Source organism: Myxocyprinus asiaticus, chromosome 40 (genome assembly GCF_019703515.2).
Source record: "Myxocyprinus asiaticus isolate MX2 ecotype Aquarium Trade chromosome 40, UBuf_Myxa_2, whole genome shotgun sequence".
Classification (NCBI taxonomy): Eukaryota; Metazoa; Chordata; class Actinopteri; order Cypriniformes; family Catostomidae; genus Myxocyprinus; species Myxocyprinus asiaticus.
The window spans coordinates 6,569,673-6,585,640 of NC_059383.1; the positions used below are offsets into that span (position 1 = coordinate 6,569,673).

The following is a 15,968-nucleotide window of genomic DNA, read 5'->3' on the forward strand; positions in this document are numbered from 1 at the left end:
TCATGTTGTGGATTAAACTATGTGTCAGCATCACTCCCAAATAACATAACAGTAAGGACACTTACATGTGCTTCAAGGTAAATTAATGCCTTTAATTTAACATTAGTTCATTTACATATTGATTCCGGTCATAAAAGAGGGGATACTGTAATAAATAAAGAGTTCACAGCACCATGGATGGGCAAGCAGGCGGGAACCGGCTGAGCAGTCAACGAAACTTTAATTACATAAATGAACTTAAACAAACATAAACACACACACATACACAGCAGCCGCATGTGTCTCTCTCTCTCTTGAACTGGCATCCCCGGCTCCTCTTTATCCCTCTCCCTGATTGGGCTGACTCAGCGTCGGGCATCCACGCTCTCCTCCTCATCACACTCCTCTGCCGCCCGATTCAGGATGGGGAAACCTCCGGCATGACGCACTCCCTTCCCTTCCCACCTCTCTGGAGCCCTGGTAGAGATGAGGGGAGAGGGAAAGAGCGAGGGGGAGAGACAGAGAGAGAGAGAGGGGAGAGAGAGAGAGAAAAACTTGCTCGCCGGTCCCCAGACATGCCTTCACCTGGTCCTCAGCCACTCCTCTGTCCTCTGGCGGGCGACAGCCGCTCCTCCCCTGGTGAACGGCAGCGGCAAGGACTCCACGACAGCGCATCCCTCCTCCTTCCCGTGTTTCGGCACCAATGTAAAGGGTAAGGATGGGCAAGGAGGAGGCGGGAACCGGCTGAGTAGTCAACAGAACTTTAATTACATAAATGAACTTAAACATACATAAACACACACACAGTGGCTTGTGTGTCTCTCTCTCTCTCTCAAATTGGCTCCTCTTTATCCCTCTCCCGCTGATTGGGCTGATTCAGCGCTGGCTGTCCATCGTTATGGCCTGGCCACACCTCCTCCTCATCACAGGCTATCAAAGGAGGCTTATCCGTTTGCAGTGTTTGCCTTGATTTTTATTATTTTATGATCACGTTTTTGCATTACTTAACAATTTCTTATAAGAAAATTGGAAGATAAAATTGCTTTGCTTTGCCACACTTCATTCCAGCTATCTTTTTTATTCTAAGCATTTTTAAGCACATTTTACTGAAAGTTGCACTATATTTTGCACAATGCAGAAATCTTAAATTCATTATTATGGGACAGGGGACAGAGCTTAGCAATGGGTCAAATGGATTTAAATGCATTCCACATTTGAAATTTCATGACTAATTTTATCTGTCTGTCTGAATTTCCAAATTCTGGCAAATATGACTTTAAAGTGACATTAAAGTACAAGCACAATATGTTATAATAACTTGCATATGAGAACTGTCTTGCATATAGTCACATATATTTGTCTTTACACACACAGGGGAACCATCGTGAAGGCCAGAGACAAGCTCTATCATCCTGATTGTTTCATGTGTGATGACTGTGGGCTCAATCTAAAGCAAAGAGGGTATTTCTTCATTGATGACAATCTGTATTGTGAGACCCACGCCAAGGCGCGCGTGCAGCCTCCTGAGGGTTATGATGTGGTGGCCGTGTACCCTAACTCCAAAGTGGAACTGGTGTGAACATATACCTTAACATATAACACAAACACACTCACAAGCTCTTGGGCAAGGATTCGACATGACCAACCCAGTCCTGCAATCCAGAAAGTTGAGACCGCTCAAGTTCATGTTCTGTTTTTTTTAACCTGCTGTGTTGTCACTGAACTCAAAAGAAGAGCTGTTTTCTAGGCCAGCAGCACTTTTTCCAATGTTAGAAAGCCAACCACATTCTTGCAGAGCGATTCTGCTGTTGTTTTAAGGAGGAAAAATGGAAACGTAAGGTAACTAAACCACGACCCAGATACTTTGATGAACATCTGTTCACCTAAATTCCAGTGGCACTCCAGAGATTTGTTGTTCTGAAAGATGTGATGGACTGATGTGTTCAAAAAGGCCATGAAAATGCCTCAAGCCATATGGAAAATGGAAATGGAATTCATTTATTCAGAAAGTTTGGGACATTGTGTTTATTCTTTGGCTAAGAAGTGTATTATTTCGTTAGCATTGGTTACCAAATCCAACTTCATCTTTCCTGTAAACTTTAGTAAGAGACAGTAGAAATGGAAAACTTTCTAAGTTTGTGTGTTTGCTAGATCAATTGGTTGGCTTTAAGCAGATTTAAAAACAAAACATACTCTATGCAAGTATGTGAGTGCAAACTCTAGCTACGCAAGCTCAATTTCAAGTGTCATTGTGTTAAGAAATGTAACACAACTATGAGTTGCATTCTCGGAAGTACATAAATGCAACTGCTTCTAGTACAATGTTGGGTGTAATCTAATTACAACATAATTAGTTACTGTACTCTAATTACTTTTTAGTCAAAAGTAGTGTAACATGACATTTTAAAATCTAGTAATCAGATTACAGTTACTTTCAATTAAGTGAATTACTAGTAAAGTAAATAAAGTAATTAGTAATATGATTACTTTTTTATTAAGTAACCAGTATAGTAATCTCATTACAATATTTATAGAGGTTATTTGTAGTGTATTATTTTTGAGTAACTTGGCGCTGTTCTGTTTCATGTATCATGTTCTGGAATGCATCATAATCGAACGCAACTAAACATTGCATTCCCAGAAGGACATGAATGCAAACTCTTCTAACAGCACAAGCTTGATTTCATATGTTGTTGCATTCTGCACATTCCACCTTTTATAATGTATTTTCTTCTTTCCTTTAGTTAGTAAATACTCTAGCACACACTCATCTGTCAACATGTTCATAGCTAGCTACATGAAAAATAACACATTGTGTTTAATGGCCTAGACCAGGGGTCGGCAACTTATGGTGTGCGTGCCAGCATTGGCACGCGGAGGGGTAATCACTGGCACGCCAGCAACTGCAAGAGAGGAGTAGACTATTTTATTTATATATTTTCCGCTCCTGCATTCCAATCTACATCTTGATGTAATCCTTCCTCATGATCACGCAGCGTGTTTTCATCAGCTGAATGAGAGACTATACACTATTAATGTGTGACGAGACTCTCGCTGCGCATGCAAGCCATTTGTGCATCACAAGCCGGCAGCGCTTCACGTTCGGTTAATTGCACGAGTAAACGCGCCCACTTTGCTTCGTCAGGTTGCACGGATGGCAGCCTACATTCCGTGTTTCATTTGTTTCTTTTTGCTTTCAGAACAACACGTGATGTAATAAGGAAAACACCACTATTAATCCTTGAGATTTCCAACCCAGCATACAGGTACACCCTCCTTAAACCATAGTCACACTCAAAATTACATTAAACGATTAGAGAAAACATAAACCCACATCGTGCGGTTCAAATGTTTATTCAAAATATAAATTAAACCTGGAAATAAAGTTTTAGGATTTTGCAGATGTGATTCACCAAAAAGGGCTAAATAGTTGATCGGCTTGTGATGCGCGAATGGCAGCGAGAGTCTCCTCACACTTTAGCCTCCCATTCAGCTGATGAAAACACGCTGCGTGATCATGAGGAAGGATTACATCAAGATGTAGATTGGAATGCAGGTGTGAAAAACTTCTTATAAATAAAACAGTCTGCTCCTCTCTCACTGTTGCTTGCATACTACAAGATTACATGATTACAATGACATAATATAAGAAATATTTAAGATTCCACACAATTTCGTGATCAGTAATCAAATAAGCAAATTTGTGACATTAACTGTAATTCATTTTGTACAAAAGGACAGGTTTTCTTTCATTAAAGCACTTAAGATGCTCTGTGAAAATTCACATGCAGGATCATGATTATATCATAATCATCGGGTTTTGCACAAATTTTTCACTCAAACTGTTATGCTGATAATATCACTTGTAATGAAATATAAACAATGAAATTAGAAAAATGTAAAATAGAAACATTTTCACAAGTGGACACATAAATGACCTTTTTTTTTCTTTTTCGGCACAGCCATTGATTGACCAGGAAAATAACAATTGGCACTCCAAGTCAAAAAGGCTGCCGACCCCTGGCCTAGACATTTGAAGTGAACTTTATCGCCCCCTTGAGTTTTGATGTTCGTTACCACCACAGTAAGACAAGAATGCTTGTTATATGCAATAGGACCATGTGCTTACAATGCATTGACTAAGCAGTTGCATCTATGTTTGCACACTTGCCTAGAGTATGTTTCTAACCTTTTTAACAAATGTAAACGATTTTTTTTTTGGTTTTTTTTTTGGTTTAGATGGCTACTTTGTTTTATCAACAAAACAGATAAAAAAACAGATGAAAGATTACTTATGTAGGGATGATTTTTTTTGTTTGTTTGTTTGTTTTTGGCTTTTCTTTACCACAGAGACTGCAGAGATTTGTTGATGCTTTTGTACATTCTGTAAAAAATAACAAATGTTAGTTTTTCTAGTTTCTTTTGAATTACATAAACGTGTGCCTTTTTTTTAAAACTCATAACACATTATATCACTGCCTCCTTGTACTAAGAGACATTTGTAAATAATTTGGATTCTAACAGATTGTTAATCTTTTAAATGACAAGGAACTAAAAAGAAATATTCACCGTCAAAGCTCTGTGAAACACAAAAAGATAGGTTTTCATTTTCATCATCTTTTCCATATAACAAAAGTGATCGGTGACGGATGCTGTCGAGCTACAAAAATGTGAAAAAATAAATAAATAAAATATAATAAAAGTAAATCATATAACCAGACTCAAAATCTAATCATTATTCTCTGAGAATCTTCCCTTGCCCTTTCAAATCTTATTATTGTTTGTGCCCATTCAAATATGGTTCATCAAGACACAGACTGCTCTTACAGTGAAATCGGAAACAGTAGGTTGACTTTTGTTAAGCTGAAATCGGTCTGTGTTTACCAAAATTTGAGACACTTCCCCCAGTGGCCAAAGCAGTAAGTGTTGTTGGGCATATGTGTGAGCTCCATTTTCCATGTATAATGTCCACAGAGGGGTGCCGAAAGCGAGTTGTGAAGTGAGTTGTTTTCAGCTGTACAGGCTGTGACAGAGTGAAGAGGAATGCATATTTTATAAACTGAACACCCAAACTCCAAACCTAAACCTAACCATCAGTGGAGGAAAAATTTTATATTAGAGGGGAAAATGCAACTTCTTAATCATGCTTGTTGCTGAATATGAGAACGTGATTACTTCCTGGTTATGCAGGATCTGAACCTGGGTTTCCAACGCTCCTGACACAAAGCATTTCTAGTCACACCACTGGAGAAATTAAACACACTGGAGCCGATGCAAAAATGTCTGATGGAAGATGGCGCTTGTCAATAAGTCGGCACAATGTGGCCAGTCCAACATGCCGACTTTCCATGTGATCAAGCTGGTTAATGCCATTGACATGACTGACAATAAACATAATTGATTTTTGAGTGTCTTGTGTCCAATAATCAGTAAGTGATAACTTCAATTTAAATCTGTTCATCACAAAAAGCTTTTGTATGGCATCAGAAGACTTGCAAATAATAGGCATATGGGCTACTTTTATGTTTTGTTTTGTTTTTGAGCTTGACAGCCATTGTCACTATGAACTGTCATAATAAGGAAAAGAGAGAAAAAAACCTCCTTTTGTGTTTCACGGATGAAAAAAAGGCATATGGATTTTTTTAGTGACATGACAGTGAGTAAGTGATGAGAGAATTTTCATTTTTTGGTGAACTATACCTATAAAACCTTTTACTTTCACTACAGTTGGCTTGTTATTCAATGATCCTGATGTAGACATGTTTGCCATGCTGTTCGATGAACATGTTTTCTTGAAGAAATTCCTCCTCTATCACAGTCCAGAAGTCCATGTTTACTTTGCATGCAAAATGAGAGGAGTTTTGTGTTTTCAGGACAGCTGTAAAAGCCAAACTGCAGTTCTGATGCATGGAGAGCATTCAGTGGCCTCTCCATAATCAAATCCAGGAGCAGCACACACTTAAATACAGCCTTCAGTTGCACTTCACATTCCATTTGTTCCCTCACAATCTCCAGCCACAACTGTTTTATCTTTGCTTCAACAAGCTAAAAATGCTGAATTGAATCAGGCGTGAGACAAGTTGCCATTGAACTGCTTTCATTTAACTGCTTTCTTTTCAGGCCATGATGCCTGAAAACTTCCTCCAAGCTGTCAATGTAGTGAACTTAAGTATGGCGTATTCGTAATAGCGGCTGTAATAGTGAACAACAACTAATATGGACTCTCCTCTTGGCAGCGGTCCTAGTAAATCTGTGGCTAGATCCTGCCAGGGTCCTTCAAGTAGAGTTGTTGGCCTCAGTGGCTCTGGCCCATCAGGTCTCATGACTAATTGGCACACATGACATGATCTGACATGTCTCTCTGCGTCTTTGTCAATTGCTGGCCACCACACTTTACTATGAAGATATTGTTTGGTGCCCACATTGCCCAAATGTCCCTCGTGAACTAAATGTAAAGCTCTAGCACGAAGATGCGTGTCCTTCTCAAGACTAATTGTCTAATCACACTCAACTCACTGGCAATGTGTGCGTATGATTTGCACACATCAAAACAACCAGTTTGTATGGCCCGTCTGACTTCTCCCAGTACATTATCCATGGCTGATGCTTCCTCAACAGCCCTTGTTGTGAGTGCCCTTGGTGTGGTGTTCACTGCAAAAAATCATACATATTCCTCCGCACCATGCTCATGTGTCTGCTTTCCAGCTTTTGAGCAGATGACGTGACAGTGGATCTGCTATGTTCTGTTTTCTGGGAATGTCAACCACACAAAAGTCGTATGGTTGCAGCCTTAACACCCACCTTTCAATGCAGGCACATGGCTTTGAGCGCAGACTGTAAATTGCTTCAAGTAGTTTATGGTCTGTGACTAAATAAAATTTTTACATTTACATTTGATTCAAAGCGACTTACAAAAGAGGAATAATACATCATAAGCAAATCATCTTAGGGAGACAGGGGTATGAAAAGTGCTGCATTACAAAGTTTCATGATCATCAGAATGGTAGTATTCAAGACAGATTAAAGTGCAACAAGACTATATATAATTTTTTGTGAAAGAGGACGGAGGTTACGGCGAAAGGAAACCAAAGACGGAGTCTGTTTTAATATAGATGGGCGAGTCATGTTGAATCGAACAAAGTAGTGATCAGAGACATGTAAAGGAGTAACAAGAATATTTGTGTTGGTACAGTTACATATAAAAATGAGGTCCAGCTGGTTGCCTGATCTGTGAGTTGCTGTAGTGCTTAGTCTTTCCAAGTCAAACAAGGCCAGAAGAGAATGAAGTTCAGTGGCCTGGGGCTTGTCTTGGTGTATGTTGAAATCTACAAGAACCACAAGTGGCCTACCATCTTCAGGGAAGGAGGACAGCAGGACATCCAGCTCCTCAAGAAAGTTTGTCAGCTGACCGGGAGGGCGATAGTTATCAACAACATGGATTTTGGATTTTTGTGGGTTGCATTGTAGTAACAGCATAGAATTCAAATGAAGTATTGTTACATAGAGAGTAGTGTGGTGAAAATGTCCAGTTGTTTGGAATGAGCAAACCTGTTCCTCTGGACGTATCCATGTCTCCTTCAGTGCAAGGATGCTGAGGGTGGACTGTGTTGCGAAGGCTGGAATGAAGTCAGCTTTGTTCACAGCTGAATGCCAGTTCCATAGTCCCACTGAAAAAGAGAGCGGAGCAGGCGCGAATGTGTGAAGTGGCCATAGGTTGTGTGGGTTGTGTTGTGTCTACATTTGGCCCCGATATACTTTTGCCCATATACTGTATAAATGGATGAAGTCTCTTGCATGCCCAAACTAAGGACAGTGCCTCACGCACAGTCTGCAAGTATCTACGCTCACATTCCGTCAGGCCGCGACTGACATAGCATATGGGGACACTTTCTCCTTTCTGTTCCTGAATCAGTACAACTCTACCTACAGGGCTTGTGTCTGCAATGACCTTGGTAGGCGCTTTCTTGTCAAAGTAGGCGAGGGTTTCAGCTTCAGCTAGTTTTTGTTTCAAGGCTTGGAATGCCTGTCTTTGTTCGGGGCCAAATGTAAACTGAGTGTCTTTCTTTGTCAATCTTCTCAGTGGTTCTTTGACTGATGCAAATTGTGGGATAAACCAACTGCTATATCCCACAAGACCCAAGAAACTTCGCATTTATGATGCATTCTCTGGTTCTCTGGCCTCAACCACAACACGGACCCTCTCAGCTGTTGGTCCAATCCCCTTTTCTGAAAGAAGCATTCCCATGAACACTAGCTTTTTCATATTGTACTGACATTTTTCCCAATTGAGTGTCAATCCGCAGTCTAACAGCCTCCACAGGACTGCATGTAGTCTCTGATCATGTGTCTCTTGGTTTGGAGCAAGCACAATAATGTCATCAGAAATATTCTCCACGCCCTCAGTGCCTGTGAGTGCTGATGCAACTTCATGTTGGTATTGCTCGCTGGCCCCAAAAATCAGTCTCTTGTATCAGTATGTGCCATTGTGTACAGCAAATGTTGTGAAGCCTCTGGACTCTGGCATAAGCTCAAGCTGAGGTAACCCCATTTAAGATCAAGCTTACTAAATATGGTGGACCCATTCATGCCTTGCAGCAGCTCGTCTACTGTTGGAATTGGATATCGGCCTCGTGTTATTGCTCTATTTGCCTGCCTCATATCCAGGCACAGCCTAATGTCATTATTGGGCTTAGGTACGACTACCACCGGATTTACCCATGGTGTAGCACCGGTGACTGGTTCTGTGATATCTAGATCTACTTCTCTCAGGTGAAATGGAATTTGGCGTAGTGGTTGAGCTACGGGTGTCACCTTCTCATCAATGTGAAGGCTGACCTGCTTAGTGTTTAGCTTGCCCACTCCTTTAAATAGAGCTGGATACTGTTCTGGAATCTGACTTGCTACATCCCTAATTGCGGCAATACTGACCCCAACTCTCAATACACCCAGCTTGGTGGCTGTATCTTTCCCCAGTAGAGGCTCTCCCTTTCCATTAATGACAGTATATTCAGCCTGGGCATGCTGTCTTCCACATTTTACCACACACGTGAATGCTCCCTTTACAGGCTGGGGCTCTTTGGATGCATACGTGTATAGCTTTTAATCAGTCTTGAAAGAGTGACATGCAATTCTTTTGCTTTTCAGCATCTCCCACGTCGCTTTATCAATGATGTTGCTTGTAGCCCCAGAATCAATTAACATCTTTAAACTGACTCCCCCAACTAAAAATACAAATCTGTTCAGATCACAGACTGTTGTCGGTTCTCTCCATTTCTCCACTAACATATTTAGCTGTTTGTTTAGTCACACTTTTGGTCTTGCACATTTTAGCAAAGTGGTTGTGGCCCTTGCATTTTATGCATTCCTGACCCCATGCAGGACAGGTTGGATCTTTGGCAAAATGATCACTTCGCATTTACAGCACTGTCTCTCTAATTTTTCTCCCCCTTGTTTTGGCATTTTCTTTTGATACTTTCCCCCTTTTCTCACAATGTGATGTGCAGTCTCTGCCCCTTTCTCAGGTTCAAAGACATGCATGGCAGACATTTGCAACTCCACACACTCGCATTTCATGGCCATTTTGAGCATGCATGTTAGCGTTAGTTCTGTGCCTTCTTCTAACAGTTTTCTCCGAATGTAATCAGAATTGCACTTGCTCAAAATGGCATCACGGAACTGATTGTCTTTGTCAGCTCCTAAGTTAATGTCTTTAGCAGCCTGCCTAAGCGGTGTAACAAACAATTGTACAGTCTCACCTTGTTTTTGTGCAATCAGATAGAAGGACTGTCTCGCAATGTGGTGTTTACTCTGGGTACGAAGTAAGTGTTCAGAACGGTCACTGCAGTGTAGTAAACCGTAACAGTTCCGTATTCTCCAAAATTGAGAATATATGTGTAGGAGTGATGTAGGAGTTATGCCCATATCCGTTGATTGGTTGCATCGCTTGCGTTCTGCCCCAGCAGTAACACTTTTCCATCTGCGAACAGTTCAAATGCCGATAACCATCTTGTCCAGCATGGTCCTAGTGTGGCGGGCTCACTGTAGCAGTCGAATTTCAGCACTGATGTTGTAGGATCCATCTTTTGTGTTTGACAAACCTACAATAAGATTTAACTGAGTTATAATCCACAAATTATCCCATCCTCGTCGCCATACTTGTATCTTCACTTAAACAAGCTAAAGATGCTAAATTGAATCGGATGTGATACAAGTTGCCATTGAACTGCTTTCTTTACTGAGCATTCTTTACTGAGCCGCATAGGCTCTGTATAGGAAACAGAAATAATTAGTTCACCTCATGCGTCGGTCTTCAGGTCTGAGTCTGAGTCTGACACAGCTGCATAGACTCTGTATTGGAAACAGAAATTAGTTCATAGTTCCCAACCTTCCTTAAATACAAGTGGTTAGTTTGATTGTATTTTTGCTTTTACAGTTTCACGAAGCATTTCTGGTCTCAAATTTTTGCTTCTTTATTACTTTCAATGTATACATTTCTGAATGTTTCTGTCATGATGGTTCTTTTCCATAACATTGAATCTGATAATGAAGTGTTAGTTGAAGCTTTAAACTTTCTGAATGATGGGAAAATATAACATTTATAAAGTAAGAAGCCCAGTCCCAGACTTTAAAACTTTTATCTTTTCTTCAGCTATTAGAAAACCCCATATTATTGACTTGACTACTGAATTGATTTTGAATAAACTGCCATTTATTTTTCCCTCATGATGCATCCTCTTTTTGTATTATTTACAGTATGTCTTTATTGTGAACTGTAGACCCAAATCAAGTATGGCTTAAATAATTTCCCAGAATATAATGAATATACTGGTAGTCATCTAAGACCATTTTACTTTAATTTTACACTTGAAAGAAAACATCTTGTAAACACTTCCTGCATTAAATACATGAAAACTATGGTATTTGTAGTAAAACCATAGTAACCACAAAATTATTACCATAATAAGTTTTTTGTTTTACTTCATAATTACTATGGTTTCACTATGAATATCATGGTTAAAATATGGTTACTATTGTAAAACATTTGTAACTGTATTGCGATGGAATGAAAAACGTATTGCTAGGACATGCAAAACTATTTCAGAAGAAAAATTCCCACCTTGTCCTCTAAGGGGCTTTGTATCTTTTTAACTCGATTGGCAAATGGATAAAGAAAAGCATTTGGTACAGTAAATGCTGTTTTTCATGCAATTTAGAGGCTGCATTTAAAGAAAATATTTACATTTTTTTACATTTTTTATTTTATTGTTACATTGAACTATGAATTCAATATTTTGAATGTATATATATATATATATATATATATATATATATATATATATATATATTGTATTTATTTATTTATTTTTTGAAGTGGCACTCCTTGTTCTTGATAAGGTTGCATACTTGATAATGTACACTTCATTGCTGCCAGTATAAAACATTTCACATCTGTTTTTGGGCCAACATGTACAATACAAGAGCATGATGAAATCTTGGGTTCATGGAAAGAATATTTCTCATCTAAACATCTCATTTTGCTGTGTAAACAGTGAGGTCAGGTAGCAGATGAATGCTTCACCTTTCTTGGCAAGGTCCCAGTGGCACCATATTTCATCTACCTCTTGATTTGGCATCCTAATCTAAACCAGTCTGCTTGCAAGTTGATCTATATTCACCATGGCCTTCTAAGGATCACAAGCTTTTCTTGCATTAGCAAATAAATATTTTTTTATAACAGCCTTTAAACATCAGAAATAACAGTTTATCAGAATCACTTTATCAGTCTTGAACGGACAACTCCATCAGAATGCAGAGTGTTCAAAAGTCTTTTTTATGAGAGTGCACCAAAGCAACAGTCAAGTTTGCCCAGAATAACATTTTGTAAATGAAAGGTGTACTCGGTAGACTTCATTTAAGTGTCAACATTCTCTCTAAAATTCCTTAGGAGAAATAAAAATCCAGAAATATTAGTTAATTGTTGATGTATAGAGCTATAAAATGAATGTGGATTTCAATTTAAATTATTTGATACGAAATGTTTGTATTAACATTTCTAACTTTGTATCACAAGTCCTTTCAACATTTAATCACGTGCAGGATATGAATTATAGATATCTATAGCAAAATGCTCATTCTTGATATCAGCAATGGAATTACTACAAGTGAAAAAGCACTTATTTTCATGAATATAATTGATTATGTCAGCATTAGTACAAATGACCAAAGTTCAGCCATGCAACTCTACGTGGCACAAACTGAAAGGTTCTTTGAACTTTTTGTTTGTTTGCCATTTGTATCTCTCACATGTGACATGTTAAGCCAATCGGTTTGCATGGTGCAAGCTGATTGGTCCTTTGACATGTAATCGGGTAGCCAATCAACTTGCATCTCTCTCTTTGTATAGCATTTAAATTGCTCCATTTTGCAGACAAGCCGTTTTCACTTCGAGAGTTTTTTTTTTTCTGAAACCCACCTCCAGGTCTTGATCAGCTACACAGAGACTGTTTGTAATGTCTATATGTCATACCTGCTCGATACAGCATGTCTTGCATTTTGTCTAATTGTGCAGCAGCTGCATGTCCATATGTTTAACTCAGTATGTTTATTTTTTAACAGTAGCAAGTATCCATACTTGCTCTGCAGGAGCAGCGTAGCAGATCTAGTCCACCAAGACCAATATACTATCAACATGTCATACCCACATTAACATGTTAAATCTTTCCAAGAGTTGTCATGACTGAACTATAATTAATTTCTTATTAGTGGGAATTCCAATTTCACATATTAGCGATGTACTTCTTATTAGGAAAAATATCATTTTTGATTAATAATTACATTGTTAGTACTGCAAATGCCCATTCCGATATCAACAAAGGACTTTTAACTAGTGAAAATGATGGCAGGGTCTAAAGATTGATTTTTGCTTTTGTGTCTGACCTACAGTGTAGGCTCCGCTTAGTGGCCAACATGTTGGTTTGCATTTATAGTTCTGCGTTCATGAGTCTGCATCTTTCTACACAGCCGGAATGCTATTAAAACATTCAGAAATAAATAAAAGCAATGTAAGCAATGTAATTTGTGTATTCAAAAGTATTTATTCAATTATTTTAGCATTAAAAATGAGTTCAAAGTATGTAAACATGTTAAAATGTTGGTGTATTTTATTTATTATACATGCTGCCTGCATTGCAAGGAGAAACAAAATGAGGAAATTACTGTATGCTTGCTCTTGAGTTGCTTAATAATAAATACATATTTTGGCATACTTTTGACATTGCATGCTGAAAAAGCAATCATCAAATTAATTAATAACTACTCGCCTGATTAACACTAAATGGGTGTCGTTTTAAAGATTTAACAAATGCATATTGGCAATGTAACCAACTTTTAGAAGGTGCTTTGTAATTTACTCACAAATTAGACTCATTTGAATATTGAAATTGAATTAATTGAAATATGAATATTTACTGTACACAATTCTGTCAAAAATACGGTCAAATCAACATGCAGATCATAAAGTTTGCGAGTAGAATACAAAACATATTACTTCACTCACACATCAAATTGTTCTCAAGTAAAAGCCCTGAGAAAAAGAAAAAAAAGCATTTAGAGTTTATAAGCTGTAAACAGATATCTTTTGTCGCATTTCGCATGTAACTTCATGAAACACAAACCACAGATGCTCCCGATTAAGACAATTGCTTTAATGGTCCCAAGTCCAAATACAATGTGATATGATGCATTGATATTATATATAAAATAATATATAAAATAATCTTAGATAAAATGCGACACTACCTCAGATATCCGTGTTATCATTCTGGGGGCTGTTTCTGGTTAAAGTGGACCAATCACAGCTTTTGTGGTCTATGTCGACGAGATGCGCAGTTACATTTTTGAAGAGGTGGCACACGCCAGGCTATGCTGAAGGGTACGCCGTAACTGCCGAGCTTCAAAATTTTGGCACCCATTCACTTGCATTGTATGGACCTACAGAGCTGAGATATACTTCTAAAAATCTTCATTTGTGTTCTGCAGAAGAAAGAAAGTCATAAACATCTGGAAATGCATGAGGGTGAGTAAATCATGAGAGAATTTTAATTACTGGATGCACTATTCCTAAAAGGGGGGGAGGGGCATTGCATCCCTAGATTTGCCTAAAGCCTAGTGTGGAAAAAAACAAGCCCAAAATAAACCACTTTTTTTTTTCTTTTTTTCTGTGTGGTGGATTTATCTGCATAGAAATCATAACAAGCATACAGTTAATTGGCAGTAAAGTATATTTTAATTACAGACCTGCCTATCAGTCAAAACCCAGCAGCATCAAATCTGTATTAGTGCCTCATATCTAACAATAAATCAGTGAAGACTTGGAAACAACTATGTACTTTTTACCTCTAATAATGTTTTCCTTGCATCAGAATTAGCCGTGCATGTACAGTATATGTAGTATTTATAAATAGTTGTTAAAAAGGTTTTCATTCACAGAATGCTTCATCCACAACATGCATTAAGGCAAAGAAATGTGTGATGCAGTAGTTTCCTTCAGGATCAAAGCACATGTTTAATTTTTTTGGGCAACATGAAGTGGTGTAGTTCAAAACATTTACTGTGATAAACCCTTTGGCCTTTAGTTTCATTAAAAAATGATCAGAACAAAACTGACCAGTTATAATCGGTGACCAGCATTTAAAAATTATCTTTTCACTCCAGAATGAATGAAAATCACTTTGTTCCCATTTTTGGTTAAGTTCAGCAAACGATTTTGCTCATTTTCGGTTTTCGTTCCTTGTACTGTTTTTAGTCTCTGCATACAAGTGCCCCAAAAGATCGCATCCTAATACAGGCCCTGGTGAAAATGCTCATTATAGATATCTGAAATTTTCACTAGTGTCTATGTTTATTTCAGATATCTGTAATATTATTGTAACTAGTAGCCATTTAAGATGTAGTTGTATTTAATTTAAACCATTTAACCCTGGAACGCATATGTAACTTCACCCCCATTCAATGCATATGTGGGTCAAAAAAGACCCAAGTGAAATGTAGATGCTTAGTTTTTATAAAACAACTTTTTTTCAAGGAAAATGAACTCTCATGATAATTTAATTCATAATTTAAATTAAATAGTTGATATAGTTGATAGTCTTTTATTTAGTTTTGAAGAGTTTCAGACACATTGAAAATGGAGAAGGAGTTTTGTGTGAGAGTGTAAAAAAGCCTGTATATTAGAAATATGGGAAATTTCCATGCTTGGTGGAAAAATATGAATGTCTCAGCAACTTTATCCACACAAACGCATACATATATGTACCATAGACTAGGATAATAAATACATTTAAAACAAGTTGTGATAAACTTATATAACAACCTTATGCTCTATATTGCAGAACAACACTATATTTCTAATACTCTCTGAAGCAATATTTGTTGTTCAGAGTGGTGAGGCATACTGAAAAAAGAAAAGTTGCAGTTTGAAATACACCAAGAAGTGGTCCAGGACCTATGATCATTGTGCCCTTACCGTGAACAAGGCATCTAACCTTAGTTTGCTCCATGAGGACTGTAATATATCAAGCACTCTGGATATACTGTAAGCATCAACTGAATGATAACTTTCTATACTTGCATACTACCCATAAATAGAAACGGGAACATGGTATTTAACATATGTTTAATTACATAACAAATGGAAACTGAAAACAATCAACACACTACAAAAAGAATACCAATGTTAAATGCATTGAATTCAAGAGGAAACACAAATAGGTTAAATAGGACCCGCAAATGCATTCTAGGGGTAGTGATGCAAATTCTCTTATAATAAAAAATATAATGTTACAACTAAATGTTACAAAAGTCACTTCAAATGATAAACGACACCTGAATAGAGGTATACTTGGAGTGGCAGATCAAAAGTCTCTTTTTTATCCAAACTAGACGCGAGGTCATTTTTGAACCACAGCAGTTCGCCAGTAACTTACTATAAT

The 15,968-nt window shown here is 38.0% G+C and overlaps 1 protein-coding gene across 1 annotated transcript in view; it reads left to right on the forward strand.

Annotated features, from left to right (window-relative positions):
- The window catches only part of LOC127430676 (PDZ and LIM domain protein 4-like), a 75,140-nt gene extending 69,440 nt beyond the window's left edge, over nt 1–5,700 (forward strand). Inside the window, exon 7 of the mRNA XM_051680628.1 lies at nt 1,354–5,700. Coding sequence (XP_051536588.1) covers nt 1,354–1,558 — 205 coding nt within the window. The 3' untranslated portion in view covers nt 1,559–5,700. The remainder of the gene's footprint in view (nt 1–1,353) is intronic.
- Nucleotides 5,701–15,968: the final 10,268 nt, after the last annotated feature.